The sequence below is a fragment of the Sciurus carolinensis genome, chromosome 4, assembly GCF_902686445.1.
Source record: "Sciurus carolinensis chromosome 4, mSciCar1.2, whole genome shotgun sequence".
Taxonomy (NCBI): Eukaryota; Metazoa; Chordata; class Mammalia; order Rodentia; family Sciuridae; genus Sciurus; species Sciurus carolinensis.
The window spans coordinates 149,799,509-149,821,614 of NC_062216.1; the positions used below are offsets into that span (position 1 = coordinate 149,799,509).

A 22,106-nucleotide genomic window follows, 5' to 3' on the forward strand; every position below is an offset into this window, starting at 1 on the left:
GGCATGTAAGATTAATTTTCTTTAATCCTATCTTCTTTTTAGATTATAATTATATAAGGTAGAGTTGAAAATGAACTAATTCGTATGCTCTTGTATCACAGAGAATAGGAAAGTCAATATCAGAGTCTAGATTGCTGGAATATCTATTCACTTCCAAGAATATGCTCAAATGCTATTGAGCCTATTTGCCACAATTAATCAGAAAGATTAGCTCTATATGAACAATGATAAAACTAAGTATCTTTTTAGCAATTATTTCAGTATCTATCCAACGAAATGAAATTAAACTGTACAATAGTTATTTGGAGACCTGGGGCATATTTTGCTACTATTTTGTTTTTATAATCTATTAGGCTGTTTCTGTTCAAAATTAGATAGCATGTAGAAGTCATCCTGAGGATCCTGTGTAGTCAATTGAGCCATTACTATTTTCCATTTTCCAAAGTTATATTTTCATGTTTCACACATACTTTTTTTTTTTAATGTCATAAAACCTTTAATCAGTGAAAGAATGTCTTCAGGGGGAAATTCATCTGCTTTTCTTTTGCCTTCCATTTTATAAATGGAAGACATATATGCACATAGGTAATGTCTGATTCATTTTACTGTCATTCCTACCCCCATATCCCCTTCTCTCTCTCCCCTGCCCTTCGTCTAATCCAAAGTACCTCTGGTCTCCAGTCCCCCACCCCCAATCCTTGCTTATTGTGAATCAACATCCACATATCAGAGAAAACATTCGGTCTTTGGTCCTTTAGGATTGGCTTATTTCACTTAATATAATATGCTCCAGTTCCATCCATTTATCATAATCCATTTATTTCTAACAATAACTTCGTGACATAGATTTTATTATATTTAGCCCCCACTTTATTGCTAAGGAAATGGAGTATTTTTCTAAGTTGTCAAACATAAAAAAAAAATGGCATAGCTAATAAATGACATTGCCAGGATATAAATTTGGAAAATTTTGATTCACAGCTTATAAGCTAAACCACTATTACTTTGTCACTTACATGGCTAGTAACATAATACAAATATCTTCTATCAATCAAAAACCAGAATACAATAAAATCACACATTTGTCAGGACCACAAATCAACATTATCAAATCAGATTTTCTAGAAAGCTGCAAATCTAGACTCCAGCTGCTAAGAGGTATGTCTTTGGAGAGTAATAACTATACATTATACCCATTTATCTACTCATTTGCTTGTGTTTTTAGCTAGAGAACAACGAAAGCATTAACCATAGAAATAAATATCTCTTGATGATTACATAATCATTATCAAATATATTAATATGAATTTTCATGAAATAAATGCCCCCTCAAAAATTCATTCTATGGAAAGCCTATTAAGATTTTTTTCAGCCATAATAATGTTTCTTAACCTAGATTATCTAACTATAACTATCATTAATTGATCCAATTTTCTACTTTTATTAACTATATTCCTTTATTTTGGTCTTTTATTTTAAACAAGCTTAAATATTTTCAGTGGTACATAGGACACAAATATTAATTTTAAAATTAAATGTACTTGAATGACCCATTACATTTCAAAGAAATAAACCTTCCTTTTACCTAAGTATCCAGGTGGAAATATTTTTTAAATATAAAGGCCTTATTATACTCTATATATTTGTGCTACAGAAGAAAGAAAATCTTACCTCCTTCTCCTTTTCAAGTGACTTTTTCAGTTCATTTTGTTCCTTTAGTGTACTTTCTGTTTGTACTTGAAGTTGATGCTTTAATTCTTTGCAAGTGTTTTCCTAAAAAGGGGGAAACTATATTACACAGAAAATATTTGTAATCACCTTAAAAAGTCTGTTTTATAAGCTTAGTAAGATACATACAAGAACGTGAACTAAAATAGGCTTATCCATTTCCATGATAAAAATAGGTAAATAAAATAGTAAAGAGGAAGAAACATCAACATGCTAAGAGTTTCTATCATCAACTAATAGTTACAATAAAATAAGTTACACTTATTTTAGAACTTTGGAAATCACATTTTACATTGCTTATAATTAGTCTATTTTTAAAGTAAAACAAAGGGTTTTAAGAAAATGGAAACAAGAAATTTTTTAAAATAAAATGTTAAATAAATTAAGAAATAATCACATAGGGCTGGAGGTATAGTCAACAGTAAATTAAGCAAAAAAAAAAAAAAGTACATTTAAAATAAGATATCAATTTTACCTAAGGAAATAAATGTAAACAACTAACCAAATCTAATATGGCAGCTTTTCCTTTCTGATTCTCCTTTTCAAATTCACTTTTGGAGTTTTTCAAAGTATCAGAAACTTTTGATAATTTCTCTTTTGCAGCAGAAAGCTCTGTCATTAGAGTTTCTTTCTCCATCTTAACTTCTTTCAGTTCTGTTACTGCTGTTTGAATTCTGTCATTCAATTCCTTGTGCTGCATCTTTGCATCTTGATTTAACTTTTCAATTTCTTGCTTCAGGGTCATTTTTTCCTCTTCTTTCATGGTAAGCATTTGCTTAATATTTTCAAGGGCTTCAGATTTTTTCTGTAAATCCAATTTTGTACTGGATACACTGGACATTTAAGAAATACGTTTAAAAAATAAAGCATAATTTACCCTTCAAGTTTAATCATAAATAATTACTGAGCTTTAAAATTTTCTTGTACATAGTTTATTAGTAAAAATAATTTAATTTCATAAAATCACACAACTGAAAAATGCCTTAAAACATCTGACCAAAACATTTAGCAGATGTAGATTTTCCTTAAATAAGTAAGTTGTAAAATCAAAATGCTTTAAGACTCCTGACTTAATCCAGTCTTGTCTACCACAATAGATCCTCAAAGCAAACTGCATATTGCAGACCTTACAGGGTCTACAACAACCAGAAAAGTTTTCCATGTACCCTAAAGCACCTAATTCAGTGTGTCAGTTCCTCAGCACATAGGAAAATTTGCTTCTTTCCTTGAAAACATGAAACACATGATGTGATTGGTCTTAAACATCAAAATATTTAACATTATTGCAGAGAAAAAAATAAATACTTTATTTCCAAAATAGATTTTGAAATAATCTATTTAATCTATTTTAAATACATGATTTCTTTAACCATAACCTGGTTGATTACATGAGTGATTTGTTATCATTTATCCTCTCATATAGCCTTTTTATACCAGAATGAATAGATGAAGATATAATTTTAAGTAAGTTAAATACAGCCTTTTCCTATTTTCAAAAAAGACATGAAATCATGCATATTACACAGTAAAAAAACACATATATGTTAAAAATCAACCATTTTTAAAGTCAAAACTAGATGCAAAACAATATTTCTAAAAAGTATACTCTTTCCAATGTAATCAGTATAAATTTAAAATTAGCATAAATTCAGTAATATGCTAACGTAAGGTTGTTTAAAGACATACTAGTCACACATTTCAAGTTGAGTATCAATATAATAACAGAACTGTATTTGTATCTTGAAATCTTCCAACTTTTAGTGTCAGAAACATGATTTTACTCTATTTAAAAAAAACACGCTGAAAGTTAGCAGGTTCATAGGACACAGTAGTTCCCTGACAGTTCCTTGACATTTAAAGGTCTAAACAGATAAGGCATTAAACTCTTATTATACCATTAAACACATTATGTCTTACCATCCCATATATGACATCAATAAAAGCTTAAGTGGAGCAATTTTATAGTGGCCCTTTAAAATTTTATAGGATTTTATAACTGGCCTATACATGAAACAATGGGACATAATGGATTAAATGTAGTTAAATTCTCCATAAGGGGATGGGAGTGTTGCTCAGAGGTAGTATGCCAGCTTGATCCATAGCACCAAAATAACTTCTAAAAACAACCCTAAAATTAGGACTAGCTACATTTACTTACTATGCCATATAACTTTCCCCAAAATAATTAGAAAAAAAGGTGGAACAGTAACTGAACTTATACATAAACAAATCCACAATCATAGTCACCCCAAAAAAGGTGAAACAGTAACTGAACTTATACATAAACAAATCCACAATCATAGTCAGAAATTTTAACATGCCTTACTCAAAAATTGATAGAACAGCCACAGGAAGAAAAAACTGTCAAGGATAGAGAAGAACATTACCAACTACCTCATTTAATTGCTATTTCTAAACACAGAGTAAACAACACAGAGTACACTTATGTGCACACAGAAAATTACCTAAGATAAATCATACATTGGGCCATGAATTTCGAAAGTTTAAATTTTAACCAAGCATATTTTCTGCAACAATGGAATTAGAAATCAATAACAATAACATATCTAGAAAAGCTCCAAATAACAACAAAAGTTCCAAACATTTGGAAAATAAGCAATGTATCAAAGAAGAAATTAGAAAATACATAAAACTTCAGAGTAATAAAAATACAATGTAAGATGAGTGTTGGCACTAATTAGAAAAAAATTTTTAAATAAGTTAATTAAAAAAAAAAAAAAGATGAGTGTTGGAGGAAAGGATTAAGTGCCCAAATGTAGGTGGGCCCTGGGAAAGTGGAACTTGGTGGCTAAGCCCTGTGCTCATTGGTGGGGTTTGGTCAAATCCCAGATATGTTTACATGAAATAAGAGTAGAAAGGACCCAAATTTCCTTTCCTGTGTAGTAATCTAGAAATACAAGACCCCAGAGGAGGAATATTTGCATGAAATACAGAGGTGATAAAGATCTTAGTCTTAAAGGTTTTCCTACCTTGATATGATGTGGGAACCTATGAGTGATTTCTGAAATATGAGATTAGGACAAAGAACAAAATAGGAACAGAAAGATTAATGGGCCTGCTGGGACCTTGAGGAAGAACATAAGAATCAACTCAGAGGCAATCTTCATGGACTAATGACTGAAATGATGATGAACTACTCAGTAAAATATAAAGGAGCAGATATTCTCCCCAGATACCTAGGTACCGGAAACTACAGTGAGAGGAATGCCACTTAAGGCAAAACACACCTGTAGACCATACAATTCCAATGATCAGAACCTGATTTACTAGATATGAGAACGAAAAATGTTTCTTTCCTACTACATCTTCAAAACAAGGATGAATCCCATGAAAGTGTGAACCAACTTAATCATCATCAACTCTGATGGGTTTGTTTCACCTCCCTGAAAGACATTTTTCCCAGGCTCTTTGTCTCCACTTTTACTATTGAAAAGATCAACAGCCCTCAAACAATTGATACCATTTAAATTCATCAACTCAGACAGACTGGCCTATTTGGAGTTTAAAATTTTACTTAAATGTGACCAGTCACTAGTTCTCAAACTCAACTGTCCCCCCTTTAAAAGAATGTGTTTTTGAAATATTTGTTATAAAAAGCACAAAGAGTTACACACAAACATTGTGTGCTCATCACCCAGTTTAAGAAATACAATACTGCCAGTAGAATTGCCAGCCTTGTGTATTCATTCCCAGTAACTTCCCTTGTAAAAATAAATCCCTTAAGGGATGCAGAAGAGATCATTATATGAAATTGGGACCTAGAGAAAAAGAAGAGCAAGGGAGTCAGGCTTCCCTCTGCTTTTTAGTGTGAGCTCCGGAGCAAATTAAGTAGCCTTCTGGGCTTCAGTTTCCTAAATCATAAAAAGGGTGATGGTGTCTACTTTACAGGACTGTCATCAGGATCAACTGAGAAAAATATGCGTGAAACAACCCAGTACTAGGCTTTCAAAAAGATCAAATGTTCTGTGTGTATTTTTTTATACTGTTTTCACAAGTGTTCTTGAGGGGCCTCTTCCTACTTCTACAAATCCTATTTATTTTTCACTATCTTACATGTAGAGAAGTGTCTTAGGACTCAGCCATGCCCTGGGCACACAGGAAACTTCAGTTCTCTGCTTGCAATCAGGCAGGGTCATGAGACAAGTTCTTGCTCATGAGAAGAAAGGAAAATGAATGTCATTTCTAGGTCAAAACATTTGATTTTCATTCCAATACTCTGTTCCTTGTGTTCAACCACAGAGACCATGAGGCAGCAATAAGAAGGAAGAAGAGGGGCACTAAATTGCTTGCATGCATGAAGGGTGGTAGCCTTGGAAAGTAAACCCACCTGCCGTGGACTAATATGATCAGAAATAAGTTTCTGTTGCTTTAAGCCTTGGAGATATCTGGGTTTTCTTTTCTGCAGCATAACCCAACTTATCTCATGTACAGTTCCTTCTTGAAGTCTTTTCTGATACTTGGAGTCAAAATATCAAAGTTATACTTCTGGTTCTGCTTCTCATTAAAATTTGGCCTGGTCAGGTGTCCTCATCTATAAAGTTGAAATAAAATCTACCTTGTTTTCATTTCAGAGCTGATATGAGTTCAAATGAGACCATATGTGAAGATGTTTCACAAAACAGAAGTACCCAACAGATGAAAGGAATTGTGTATTTTAACTAGTAGAGTTATGTTATTGGCACAGCAACCACAATGCTCAGGTTTCCTGAAATGCATTTAAATATTGTGTTCAAGTGTCCTTATAAGCAAATAAAATAAGTACAAAATATAATTTTTTAAATGTGACCAGTCACAAGCCCTCCTATGAAAACATTCAAATGAATGGAGCAGGAATGATTTTTATTCATCAAAAGTCTGGTGAGTGATGTGTCCACTGAACATCTCATGGCATGACCAAAATCAACACTAACTTCAAGGAAGGACAAGCTGAGCAAGAGACTAACTCTACCTTAAGAGTGAAGGAATGATGCCACAACTCTGCACTTTTATGGCTATATGGAATGTTCCCAGAACCACATACTCACTTCTGCCACCAGAAAGAGCTGAAATTTCATATCACAATTGTTATAGGTCCTAATATATTCTAAACTAATCTCTCCTTATACTTGTTACTGCCATAAGCCCACTGACCACATTAGTGCAAATTATAAAAAAGACATCATTCAAGATAATTTATTCCATGTTAAAAAACTGTCATACTGATTTTATTAGAATAAGACATGTAACTTCCAACTGCAGAAATCTGACATCAAACATTGAGAAATAAAAAGGTAGTGAGGAGCTGAGAAAAAAAAACAGACACTACAGGGGCTGGGGATATAGCTCAGTTGGTAGAGTGCTTGCCTCGCAAGCACTAAGGCCCTGGGTTCAAATCCCCAGCACCGTAAAAACAAACAAAAAAACAGGCACTATGAAATGGGAATAACCACTGGAAACTTTCATATTAAAACACTATTTTTTACAAAAAGGGAAAACACTTGACCTATGCCCTTGCCTGCAAAAGTAATATGAGGTCAATGGGCAAGCACTGCCAAAACTGGTGCAAATTGTACACTCCACCCTGGCTCCGCCTCTAGTCCAGCCCTTAGCAACGATCTCTCTATAAATAACAACACCCACAGCAAGGGGTTGCTGTCTCCTCTCCAGCTGGCCCTCATTGTCCCTTAAATGTGTATCTTTGTTTTACACCCAAAGCTGCTCACTCTTGAGATAGCCCACATTCTCTCTTGAATGTCTCTACTTTCCAAAATAAACCTTTGGGTCTCAAAAAAGCTGTGGGGAGGGGGCAAACTAAACCAAAAGTAAGTCAAAGGAAAACATAATAGAGGACAAATAAATGAAACAAAAAATTAATGGATAAAAATAAAATCACGGGGCTAGGGTTGTGGCTCAATGGTAGAGTACATGCCTAACATATGTGAGGCACTGGGTTCAATTTTCAGCATACATAAAAATGAATAAATAAAATAAAGATACTGTGTCCATCTACAAAAATAAATAAATAAATAAAATAAAATCATTTATATCTAATAATTCTGACGATATGTCTACTAAAGATCTCATGGCATGATCAAAATCAACATTAACATGCAGGACAGCTTTTTTATACAAGTCTGATAAAATTGATAAATCTCTAAGTTGATCAAGAAACTACTATTAAGAACTACTATTAAGAAACTACTATTAAGAACAAAAATGGGACATTATCATACATCCTACAGGCATTAAAAGTAGAATATTATGTCAATAAATTTGAAGATCAAGTGAAAGGGGCAAATTCTTAGAAAGATGCAAATAACCAAAAAAACTCAAGAAAAATAAATTTAAAAATCAGAATAGCCTTCTATCCATTAAATAAATTGAATCCCCAGTTTCACACCCAGTTGGGTGAATTAATTGGTAAATTCCACCAAACATTCATGAAGTAAATAGTACCTATCTCAAATAATATTTTCAGAAAGTTGGGGAGGAAGAAATACATCTCAATTCCTTTTTATGATCAGTGTAACTGTAATACCAAAATGTGACAATGATATTAAAAAAAAAATTACATTTCATGAGTGCACGAAAAATACTTAACAAAGTACAGTTGTCTTTCATTATCCATTAAAATTGGTTTCAGGCCCCAATAATAAATAAAATCTGCAGATACTCAAGTTCTTTATATGTAAAGTGGTGTAGTATTTTCATATAATCTTACACATATCCTCCTGTACACTTTAAATTACCTCTAGATGACTTAAAATACCTAATATCATATAAAGGCTATATAAATAGTTGTGTTATATTGCTTAGGGAATAATGACAAGGTGGAAACAGTCCCTATATGTTCAGCTCAGACACAATTTTTTTCTCTGAATATTTTCAATCCTCAGTTGAATATACAGAAGTGGAACCTACAGAATTAGGAACCAACTGAATTATCAACTAGAAAACAAAATACAGAAAAGAGAATACAGCATGGTCAAGTGGAATTTATTCCAGAAAAACAAGATTGGTTTATATGAGAAAATCAATTCACTAAACAGATAAAGAAGAAACACTATATAATCATATCAATAGATGCAGAAAAAGTTCACAAAATGCAGGCATAATTTAAGAAAAATTTAAGGAAAACTAGATATAGAAAGCAATGTTGTTGATAAAAGGAATCTATGGAATACCAACAGCTAACCTCAAACTCGTAACAGTGCAAGAATATCTCTTATTACAATTTACATTCAAAATTTTACTGGAAGTTCCAGCCAACAACAAATCAAGAAAAAGACTTTATTTTAAACAAAAACAAAAACAAAACCTGCACACTGGGAAGGAAGAAGTAAAACTGTCTCTATTCACAGGTAACAAGATTTTTCTACTTTAAAAAAAAAATTACACAAATGGTATGCCTTTACTTCATGTACAAACAGAAACAACATGTATCCCATTTGTTTACAATAAAAATTAAAAAAATTTAAAAAAAGCCCCCTGCCCCCCCCCCCCAAAAAAAAAAATCTCTCCTGGTATGGTGGAGCATGCCTGTAATCTCCGTGGCTTAGGAGGCTAAGGCAGTAGAATAGCAAGTTCAAACAAAGCCAGCCTCAGCAGCTTAGTGAGGCCCTAAACAACTTAGCAAGACCGTCTCTAAATAAAATATAAAAAGGGCTGGGGATGTGGCTCAGAACTTAAGCACCCTGGGCAAAATTCCCAGTAGCAAAACAACAACAACAACAACAAAAACCTCAACAATTCTACAAAATAATGATTAAAACTATAAGATAAATTTGACAAGGTTAAGGGGTAAAAAGTCAATAAAAAAAATGCATTTATAGTAGTCACAAGCAAGTGTGAAACTAAATTTTAAAAAATTAATTTCATTTAAAATAACACTGAAAAATATACAATACTCAGTAATAAATTTAACAAAAGATGCACAAGATCCATTTTTTAAAAACAACAACATGCTACCAAGAGAAATTAAAGATCTAAGTAGATAAATATATACCATCTTCATGAATTAGAATACTCAGTACTGTTAAAATGTCAATTCTCCCCAAACTGAATGATTATAGTTTCAATGCAATTCCAATCAAAACCCAACAACTTTATATATAGAAATGGATGAGTTAATATGAAAATTTATATGGAAAACAATGAGCTTAGAAAAATCAAGACAATCTTTAAAAGGAATATAGATGGATGACTGATATAATACTTACCATAAAACTAAAAAAAACAAGATCATCAACATTGGATGGTACCATTGGTGTCAATATACATAGAGACACACAGATTAGCAGATCAGCAGAAAAGAATAAAGGCCACAAATATAAGGTAAACTGCTTTTGACAAAGATGTCAAGTCACTTAATGGGGGGAAAGTTGTTTGTTTGTTTGTTTTTCAACAAATGGTATTGGAATGATTTAATAATACATGGGGAAAAAAGTTATCCTGGATCTCTCACTCAGACCTTCACACAAAAATAAATTCAAGATAAAGCCCTGACAGAAATATAAAGACAAAAACTATAAAACTCCTAAAAAACAAACAAAAAAACTAGAACAATTTTTCATAAATTCTAGGGATAAGCAAAGGTTTCTTAGAACACAAAATATAAAAAATAAAAGAAAAAACAAGAAATTGAATTTAACAAAAATTTTATGTTTATATTCATTGAAAGACACCATTAAAAAAAAAGAACTAAAGATAAGCCATGGACTGGGGAAAAATGCTTGCTTATATATCTGTCTATCAAAGGATTGGCATTTCAAATATACAAGTAACCCCAAGGAAAGAAGTTAGAGAAGGGGCACCAAAAAACAATTCTGGTTTTCTATAGCACAGTAGGGTAACTACTGGTTATGATGATAAACATATATTTCAAAATAACCAGAAAATATGAAAGCTTCCAACACATAGAAATGTTTAACATTTGAGGACATGGAACATGGAAGGGCTTAAGCACTCTGATCTTTTCATCACACATTGTATGCATATATGGAATTATAATGTACCTCATAAAGATGTACAACTATTAGGTCTCAATAAAAATAATAATAAAAAGAATTCTAAGAAGTCAGTAATAAAAAAACCCTAATAGATATATTTAAAGAGTCAAAAGAATTTAACAGACCCATGTGAGCAAAAACATTTGAAAGGTTATTAAGAGCCTCATGAGAGAAACACATGCCTGTAATCCTAGAGGCTGGGAGGCAGAGGCAAGATGATCACAAGTTCAAAGCTAGCTTCAGCAACTAAGTGAGGCCCTAAGCAACTTAGCAAGACCCTGTCTAAAAATAAAAAATAAAATAAAATAGGACACAGAGACAAACCAAATAAATAGTTTTCTCATATTAGACAAAGGTGCCAGAAACAAACAATGGAGAAAAGATAGCCTGTTCAACAAATGGTGCTGAGAAAATTGGAAATCCATATGCAGCAGAATGAAACTAAACCCCTATCTCTCACCCTGCACAAAAGTCAACTCAAAATGGATCAAGGGCCTTGGAATCAGACCAGTACCCTGCACCCTATAGAAGAAAAAGTAGGTCCAAATCTTCATCATGTTGGCTTAGGATAAGACTTCCTTAACATGACACCCAAAGCACAAGAAATAAAAGAAGGAATTAATAATTGGGATAGATTCAAACTAAAAAGTTTTTTCCTCAGCAAAGAATACTATCAGCAATGTGAGGAGAGAGGCTACAGAGTGGGAGAAAATCTTTGCCACACATACTTCAGATAGAGCACTAATCTCCAGGATCTATAAAGAACTCAAAAAACTTTATACTAAGAATACAAATAACCCAATCAACAAATGGGCTAAGGAAATGAGCAGACGCTTCACAGAAGAAGATCTACAAGCAATCAACAGATATATGAAAAAATGTTCAACATCTCTAGTAATAAGAGAAATGCAAATCAAAACTACACTAAGATTCCATCTCACCCCAATTAGAATGGCGATTATCAAGAATACAAGCAACAATACGTGTTGGCAAGGATGTGGGGAAAAATGTAGACTCATACACTGCTAGTGGGGATGCAAATTAGTGCAGCCACTCTGGAAAGCAGTATGGAGATTCTGTAGAAAACTTGCAATGGAACCACCATTTGACCCAGCTATCCCCCTCCTTGGCCTATACCCAAAGGACTTAAAATCAGCATACTACAGTGATGCAGCCACATCAATGTTCATAGCTGCTCAATTCACAACAGATTGTGGAACCAAACTAGATGCCCTTCAACTGATGAATGGATAAAGAAACTGGTGTATGTACACAATGGAATATTACTCAGCCATAAAGAATAAAATGATGGCATTTGCAGGCAAATGGATGAAGTTGGAGAATATCATGCTAAGTGAGATAAGCCAATCCCAAAAAAACCAAAGGCCAAATGATATCTCTGATAAGCAGATGATGATACATAATGGGGGGTGGGAGGAGGCAAGAACGGAGGAAGGATGGATTGTATAGAGGAAAGAGGAGTGGGAGGGGTGGGGGGAAGGGAAAAAATTAAAAAATAAAAAAGGACAGTAAAATTAAAAATAAAGTAAAATAAAATAAAATAAAAAGGGTTGGCAATATGGCTCAGTGATTAAGCACCCCTGTTTTCAATCCCTGGTGTATACACACACACACACACACACACACACACACACACATTCACACACACACAAAACCCACAATGAGAGACCATTTCACACTCAACAGATGCCAAAAATTAAGAGAACCAATAACATAACACCAAATACCAGTAAGGATATGAAGCAACTGCAACATTTCCAGTAGGAGTATGAAATGGGACAACCACTTTGCAAAAAGTTCTGGCAATTTTATCTATTTTTAAACACACCTTCCCCACCATAACCCAGCAGTTTCACAGAAAAATACTTTTATGAGAATATTCACAGCATCTTTCTTCATAACAGCTAAAACCTAGAAACAACTCCAAAATACCTGTTAGCAAGAAAATAAATTATAATAATTCAGTGGAATAACAGTAATAAATAAAAAGAATGAATTCATTCAACTACATGGATGAATTTTAAAAAGCAGAACACTACGTGGAAAAGAGCTAGTCACAAAAAGAATAAATCATGATTATACTTAGACAAAGTTCAAAAACAAAATCTATACAGACTAAAATAAACTGTGATTTTCCACAGGGAAAAGGGAAGGTATTGACTAGGACATATGAAGAAACTTCAGAAGTGATAAAAGTTTCATATAGGGGAGGGAGAGTTGAAGGAAGCATGGTAACACAGAGCATACACTTATTAAAACTCAAATTGTATACATAAAATCTGTGTATTTAACCGTGTGTACATTTTACCTCAATAATAAAATTAAAAAGAATGTGGATGGATTCTGGTATTTCCTTTATGCTCAATAACATAGACAATTTGCCAAAATGCATCACAAAGCTAAAAGAAAATAATTTATTATAAGAAATTATACAAGGGCTGGGGATATGGCTCAGCTGGTAGAGTGCTTTGCCTTGTAAGCCCAAGACCCTGGGTTCAATCCCCAGCACCGCAAAAAAAAAAAAAAAAAAAAGAAAAGAAAAGATCCAATCCTTAACTTGACACAGTACTTAAAAGCATAAGCCTGAGTGCTCTTGGGTGATACACATTAAATACGCCTAAATTTTAAACTTTGATATTAATATATCCAAACTGTTAAGAACTCAAAACAATTGCTCAATAGAAATAGGTACCATATTATCATTGAAAAGAGACTATCTGGTCCAAATTTTATAAAATTAAGTTTTCAGTCCTTTCTTAGTGACATTAACTCTAATCACATTATGATGGTTTCATTTTTCTTTCATATTAACATCAATATGTTATAAAACCAACACAGAATACACATTTAAGGATGATGATAGCAAAATTGAAATCTTAAGGAAATTTTAATATTTAATCTATAATCTCTTCCTTAATTTATAAATGAGGGGGTTTAGCTTACATTTCTTTCTCTGCTTCAAGTTGTTTACTCAATTCTGTGGTTCTAAGCTCTAAATCTCTGTTCAACTGTCTTTGCTGTTGAAGATCCTGCAAAGCTTGCTCCTTGCTTGCTTTTACATCAAGAGTATCAACTTCTAGTTTCTATGGAAGAAATACAGTAGTCACTTTAAAGTTGATAATTATCAATCTATTATTAAATACTGTAACATTTTTGCTTATATTCAAATTGGTATTGACATAACACACAAAAATGTTACAATAAACACATTCTAAAACCATTACTGAGTAAGGGGTTTATTTATTTTATGATCTTTCACAGGACCTAGCATACACTTTATACATAATAAACATTTACTGTGTACTTTTAAAATCAATCTGGAAGAAGAGAATAAACTTAAAACATTTATTACTAGAGTAAAAGAAGTTAATGTAAATTGAAAAATATTAAGTAACAGGTCACTTGTGTACCTACTTAAAGTACATTATCTTTATATTCAGTTAAAAACACTGAAGTAATTATAAGATTTAAAATTAAAATGGAGTTATCCTATAGTCCTTCTCATTAACACCTATTGACCTTAAATATAAAGACAATTTAGTTCCTGATTTTGTTTTATTATCTCTTGGTTTAGACATTATTGTTCTTCAGAATATAGTATGCATTTTTACAAATTTGCAAACTCAAATGCTAAACACAAGTTTAAATATCTATAAGCAATGTGTTTTCTTGCATAGTCATAATGATTTTGCAAACAAATATTTTATAAAATGGTACCTATGGCTCTTAATCAACACCTATATTGAAAATATTCACAAAAGATTTTCAGTGTTACAAATTAATTCCACAGCAATGTTCACATGAAATATATAGAATACCTCTTTAATAACAAAATGTTAAAGAGCTGATGATCACAACAGAATTCTCATTCTAAATAACTGCTATTTTTAAAAGGTACCCAACATAGAATTCTTATTAGATACTTTTCAGTGAAATAGTATTTCCATTCTTTTCAATCATAATCTGAAGTGATTTGTCATTACTACTATCATTGGTTGTAAAGAAAAGAAAAAGAAAAAAAGAACCCTTAAGCAGAATTATAAACATCATTTCCTCACTGAACACACACACACACACACACACACACACACATATCCCCATATCTCGTGATTCTGTAATCACATATACATTTCACCTGATTATGGAAATGTAAGTTATATATATATATATATATATATATATATATATATATTTATACACACATATATACACATACATACATACACCCACACACAGAGTAACTTAAGAAAATTTTGTTTAACTCCTAATAGTTCTAATTTAAAGGACAAAAGACTCAGATCAAATCTCTCTTTGATATGTCCAATGACTTCTTCTCTTAGTAAAGCAACACCTTCACTTGGAATTGTGTTAAAGATTCAGTTTATCATGTATGGCTTAAATGTATTATTAGATTAGAAGCAAAACCCAAAGGTTAAAAACGTAAAGCTTAAAAAGGAAAAAGTTAAAAAAAGAAAAAAGTCTACCATGTCTGAAATATTATATTGGAATAAGAAAGGAAGATGGAAAAATGAAGGTATAAAAGATACTTTACAACAACAAAAATTTGATAAATTTCTTGTAATTATAAAATGAATCCCTGGTTGGTCGTTTCTTGGAAATAGTTAATACTTTATAAGGAAATCAGTATACATGTTAACTGTTACTTATAAAAGTCATCCACTAATAAAGGAATTAAAAATAAAGATGGATATGCATTTATGAATATGTCAAAATGAATCCCACTATTATGTATTACTATAATGCACTAATAAAAATAAAAATACACATCAAAAAACAAAAAATAAAAATAAAGATGGAATCCAAAATTGAAACACTAAACATTATAATTTTTTGAAATTATATACCATAACTTCACCTTTCTTAAATAAAAATCTTTGATTCCATGTAGGTCATCAGATTCCAAAGCTACTGAGTAGAAAATACAACTAAACTCAACTTCTTGTATACAAACCTTAATCTGACCTTCTAGCTCTTCAATTTTTTGTTCTAAAGAGAGGTGTTTCTCTTTATATTCTTTAAGATGGCTTTCCAGCTGAATGCAATGTTCTTGCTTATCTTGTAACTTTATAGTGACCTGATCCAACTGAGAGGTGATCTTATTCAATTCCTACAGAGAAGCACAATTGATGAAAATTTTGGTAAGGTTTACTATATCGTAGTGCCCAGATATTCAAAGTGAAATAGAAAACTAATTTTATTAAGAAAAATCTGGAGTCAGACCCCAAATAATGATTTGTCAGAAGCTCTCTTTATCCACCAATATAAAGGACCTGAAATGGAGTTTGATAGAGTGAGATACTTTGTATGTATAACAGCTAAATAATATTGTTGTTTGATTGTGGTTCTGGGGATCCAAAACAGGGCCTCTTGCATGCTAGGCAAGCATTCTACCACTGAGTTATATGTCCAGTCCAGTGAAATAACCTTTTAATGTTTTTGTAGAAAGTTATTGTAGGAGCTAAAACCTACATCATTAATACTAAGGAGGCTAATAATAAAGTCAGTTTTATATTACAATTAAACATTTTAAAATATTCCAAATACTATTTTAAAATATATTTTGAAAATATTACAGTGGTTACATCTATTATACTACAATTCATTTGAAATACCCAGTGGCACAGAGAACAAATAAAAATTACTAATAAATCTATTACCCATGGATAATCACTACTGATGTTTTGATAACTTTCTTTCCAGTCTTTTCTGTATGCTAATTTATATTTTTTGTGTATTTTTAAAATAAAAATAGGATCTTATTTTACATACTATTTTATTTCAGCCTCATTTGTCTTTACAAAACAAGGCATTATAAAACTTTGATATTGTTTTCTAAAATACTGTACTCAACTGCATGAATTTTCATTTTATTGATACAATTTACTGCTTAGCCAAACCTCTTGCAATTAAATTCTTAGATTGTTATTAAATTCTCTCCATATTAACAGAGATGCAAATAGAAGCTTTAAATCTATGATTATTCCCTTAGAATGAAAAAGTGATCTAAAGAATATGAAAAATTCTAATGTTCTTGAAATATATTGCCAAATAGCTCCTTCTCACCCAACCCACCCAAAAGGTTGAACTAATGTATTCCACCACCAGCAATGTACTAAAGTGATTTGTTCTTTCACCATCTTTCATCCTTCTACTAGTAATACACTTTTCCTCTATACAGGCAAATGTATTCCATTATTATTTCAATTTGTACCTGACTCTTAATAAACTTGAATATTTCCTAATACAATCTTGAAGATATACACAATTTAAGAAGGCCTTAATTGAAATGATTCAGACCATTACTGTTTCATATTTCAGATTTTTATTTTAGAATATCTACATAGACTTTTACAGGTTGAGCACCACTAATCGGAAATCCAAAATTCTAAATATTCCAAAATTCATCAAGTCAATGCTCAATAAATTTTGGATTTTGTAGCATTTGGGACTCAGAGTTTTGTATTAACAATGCTAAGCCTGTATTTTCTTGTAGGCTCATTTATTTCTCATGTAAAAAGTGTTTCAAATAATTAGGATATTAACCCTTCATACATATTCCATAATTTTTTTTTTGCTATTTCCCTTAGAATTTTGGTAATAATATTTTCACAGATAAATTTTAAACTTTTATGTGGTTATTCTTATATTTTTGCCACTTTATTTTCTGACTCTGACCTCATCGTTAGAAAACATATTCCAGATGTATGAAGAAATACTGTAAGTAAAAAGCAAGTTGCAGAACAACATACATTCTCTGATTCCTTGTTCATTAAGAAAAATTTCTGTGTGTACACATATGTAAATAATTAAATACACATACATTTTCAATGCTTACAGAAGTCTGAAAGGATACATATCAAATTTAATAGCAAACATTCCGTCTAAGGAGATAAAAAGAAATTGGAGTAAATGGCAAATAAATAAAACTGTTTTATCTTGCTTTTTAAATTTGTTATACTTCTGAATTAAAAAAAAAAAAAAAAAAAGTACCAGGAACCAGTATCAGTTCCTGAGTAGCAAGTAAATTCTAAAAACTTGTACCTGATAAAAAGGTGAGAATATCTACTAGTACTTTGACCCTAAAATAGAAATTTCTGTTATATCAAAAGTATGAGAAAAGTACTTCTACATTCCATCCAGCTCCTCAGTCCCTCTTACCCCTGAGAAAAAGAGGAGCTTTTAAGTGAACTGGAATATATAGCCCTCTTTTCCTATTTCTCAGAGGTAAGAACATCTGGGTCATGGCCTTGTCTAACTACTAAAAACAAATGAGGAGGTCTATCCTCTGTCCTAATCATTGGTGCTTGATGGGTTGAGGCAACAATTCAGTAATTAGGAGTAAATGTTTCTGCTCCACATCAAGGCCTAGGTCAGGGAAGAAATGCAATACAATATTAGGAAGCCCAAGCACATCTGTACACCAGTTGAGTTTTATCAAAAGCAAAGTTGGAATATTTATCTCCATCTATCTGTCTCCTGTAATTACTCTCAAATGGGTCAGAACTCCAAGAAGGACTAAAGGAGGATAAACAATTATAAGATAATATAAAATTGGGTATCATTTTATACAAGTTTTCAATAAATTTATCTACCAAAGCATTAGGTTATAATATGAAAATGCATCAGGTTCCTTACCTGCTGTTTATCTTGTAATGCATTCTGAGCTGTGTCCAAATGATTCTGAAGATCAGCTCTTTGGGCAGTTTTTGCTGCTTCTGCTGATAGTAGTAATTCAGTTTTGGCTTTAATCTGTAACAAAATTTACAAGTTATTTTATTCTATATTTAGTTGTTGATTTTCCCTTGCTTGAATGCACATTGGTTTTTTCACTAAGCTATTTAAAAATTAAGCCCTTTGGTTAAAGAGAAAAATAAGGATTTAGATATTTAAAAATATGTCTGAAAAAATCCCCAAAATAGGAATGGTAGGGGAGAAAACTCTTAATAAATGTTTGAAGAAACAATCGGAAAATGTTCCTATATGACCCCAAAACATTAAAGTACCCTTTTGGTAAGAAAGAAAGGGTATACTTTTTTCCTGAGAAAGGACATTGCAGTTTTTTAAGTGAATCTAAGTCTACCACTGTTAACAACAAACTAAATAACTATGCTTTAAAAAAAAAAAAAAAAAGATGGCTTCAAAGAAAATTTTTCCAGAATCCAAGGACACAAAACACCTAGACAAACCACAACTACATTTGAAATTCACTATTACCCAATAACTTCTCACCTAAAGGGTTTTATTTTGATGCTCATAAAAATGTCAAAAAATTACATATTAAAAGTCAACGTTTTCCACAATAAGCTTTAAATAAAATCAAGCAAACAGCACACAAAATATAAGCAACTATTCAGAACCAAAACATTTTGAGAAAAGGGTAAAACATGGGAGGACAATAAACATAAGAAAGGATCAATAAACATAAGAAATCTAAAATACACTGTAGGAATAATTTTAAGTTAACAGGAAAAATGTTTTCTCAATAGCTAAATACTTAGCTTTCACAGAAACAATGGTTTTTTATACATATATATATGTATATATATATATATATATATATACATTGAATTAAAAGTGAAAACTAAAAAAAATCTACATTTTAAACAATAGGAAGCAAATCTGATGAATGCATGTCACTGAATATAAAGAGCTTAGTTTTTCAGAAGCAGCTTCATTTACACATGACATTCTATCTGAGGAACTAAAAAGTTATAAAATATTTTAATGCAAAATAATTGCCCATGATATTTTAATATAGTATGCTTCAACTAATATGAAATATTTTCCAAAATTATGGGACACATAAAGAAGAATCAGGGGAGATTAATAGTTTTACTGGTTTATGTTATTTCATAAATACTTTGATGGGGAAATACAAGGCCCTTCATATAGCCTGCCCCTCTGCAATCAATTATTAGAATGGAGAAAGAAATTCATCTGATTTCATATGCCATGATTTACTCATTAAGCAAAACTTCTGAAACAACAGAATTAAAATACTAAAGGTAATACATATAGGTGCTCTTTTTCTTAAATCAAATCTTTACATAAAATTTTTTAAATGAAAATAAAAAATACATATAACATAGAGATCTTATGATAAAATATAAAACTATTTGAACTTCCAAAGCAAATAAGACTTGATTAAAAAAAATCAAAAAGTTAAATGATTCAGTAATTTTCAGAAGTGTAGTTTGCTAAAAGGGGCAGGGGAGCAACAGGGAGAGACAAGAAGAAAGAGAAAACATGCCCAAACAGAAAAGTTCAACACATTTTCTAGATTTTTAAATCTAATTTCTATTCCAAATATTTTTCTAATAATATGTGAAGCCAAAGGAGAGAAAGAATTCAAAACATTTGACAGCCTAAAATTTGTGCACTATTCATACAAGTTCATTAAACAGCATAATTCCACACTACCTGTATGTCGAGCTGGGAGACCTTCTCCTTGCTTTCGTTTAATTGGCTATTTAATTCATTGACACTGGTTTCTAGAGAAAGGACACGGTCCTGTGCAGCTCTAAGATGTGCCTTCTGCTCTTGTACCTGGTCATGTAAATTTTCCTGGGCTTGTTTATGACTTTCCGACTGATTCTTTAGCTTCTCTGTTAGTTGAGTTACCTATTATATAAGCAAGATTCTCATTATGAAGTTCACGAATGATATAACAGAAACTAAGAAGCCCAAATTTAAGCACTATGACAATATTAAACCTATACAATGTTATCTCAAAGTTTTTAAGGTAAAACTTCTCAGATCTTTCCAAAAATACTTGAACTTGATATCTCAAATCATAAGAAATAACATCAAAGACATATTTTTAAACCATCTCTATTCAGTTATAACTTATATGCAATAAAATTCATCTAATTTAAGTTGATAATGTGAGATTTGATAAATGTATACTCTTCTTTAACCATCACCATAATCAAGACAGAGAACATACTATCCTAAAATATTCCTCATGCCCCTCTGTAATCATTTCCAACTCCCATCTCTGGCCCTGGACAATCATTGTTTAACAAAGTAACAGGAGTTCCTTATATATGCTGGCTATTTGTAAACTGTTATTTTCTCCCACTCTGAGTCTTGGCTTTTATTTTCAAAATGATATCTTTCAAAGAACAAAACTTTTTAAATTTATGTGAAAATTTTCATGTACCTTGCTTTGAATTTATTGAGTTTTTGAATCTTTGGATTTATACTTTCAAATTTTAAAATTTTTCAGCTATTATTTCTACAGATATATTTCTCCCTTCCCATCTTTCTGCGACTCATTGTATTAACCTAGCCTACTTGACGATTCTATCCCATGGATTAAGGTTCTCTTCTCCTCACACCAACTCCTGATAGCCATTTTGTTTGTTTCTTTCTTTGTTTCATTTTGCATGGTTTCAATTGCCTTCTCTTCAGGTTCACTGACATTATTTTCTATTTGCTTAATCTATCCAATGATATTTTTATTTAAGGTATTTTAAGATTTTGCTCTCTAGAAGTTCATTCAGTTGTTCCTTAATATTTCCACTTCCATCTCCAATCTCCATTATTTCCTTTATACTCATAATCATATTTCAAAAGGTGTTTTAAAGTACTAATCTGATGAGTTCATCAACTTTTATTTCAGGGTTTGTTTCCATTAGATGATTTTTCTCCTGGTTATGACATATATATATTTTTTTTTTTTTTTTTTTTTTTTTTTTTTTTTTTTGCTTATTCATATTTCTCGTAAATTTTTTTGTTATTTGTCATGACCAGTCTGGATTCTGTTGCATTCTTTCAAAGAATGCTGAGTTTTGTTCCAGTAAGTAGTTAATGCATCCGTGGCTCATTTGGGCCTTTTCAAGGCTGGTATTCACATTTTGTTAGGTCAGGTGTACAGCAGCTTTTACTCTAGGACTACTTTAGCCTTACTGCTCTTAAGGTATGACATTTCTGGTGTGGATTTCCCACTCTTTATGTCTTTCTTCTCTGACTACTGGCACTTGAACAAATCCAGCCCTGTGTGAGCTCTGGTAATTTTCCAGCCTGTAGCTCCCTGATATTGCTCATTGTCTGGCCTTGTAGAATCTCACCTTCTAATACAAAACTTAGCATTCCATCAAAGCCTCCAGGGGATCCCCATAGGTTCCAGAGCTTTTTCTTTGCATTGCTCCTCCTTCTCTGCACTGCAAATTCCAGCTGCCTTAACCTCTCTGAACTTCAGTCTCTCAATTTATATCAATCTTTCACTCCTCAGTTCAGTGAGATCATTGTGTTTTCCTTAGACTCTCCCAACCTTCACCATGGTCTGGAACAATGTCTCTGGGTCAAAAGTTAGAGTGGTCAAAG

The 22,106-nt window shown here is 31.8% G+C and overlaps 1 protein-coding gene across 1 annotated transcript in view; it reads right to left on the minus strand.

Annotated features, from left to right (window-relative positions):
* The window catches only part of Eea1 (early endosome antigen 1), a 125,299-nt gene that overhangs the window by 17,766 nt on the left and 85,427 nt on the right, over positions 1–22,106 (minus strand). The window contains exons 15-20 of the mRNA XM_047549868.1: positions 20,199–20,399; positions 18,414–18,527; positions 15,730–15,885; positions 13,701–13,840; positions 2,231–2,561; positions 1,672–1,773 (exon numbers count right to left, since the gene is read on the minus strand). Coding sequence (XP_047405824.1) covers positions 1,672–1,773; positions 2,231–2,561; positions 13,701–13,840; positions 15,730–15,885; positions 18,414–18,527; positions 20,199–20,399 — 1,044 coding nt within the window. The remainder of the gene's footprint in view (positions 1–1,671; positions 1,774–2,230; positions 2,562–13,700; positions 13,841–15,729; positions 15,886–18,413; positions 18,528–20,198; positions 20,400–22,106) is intronic.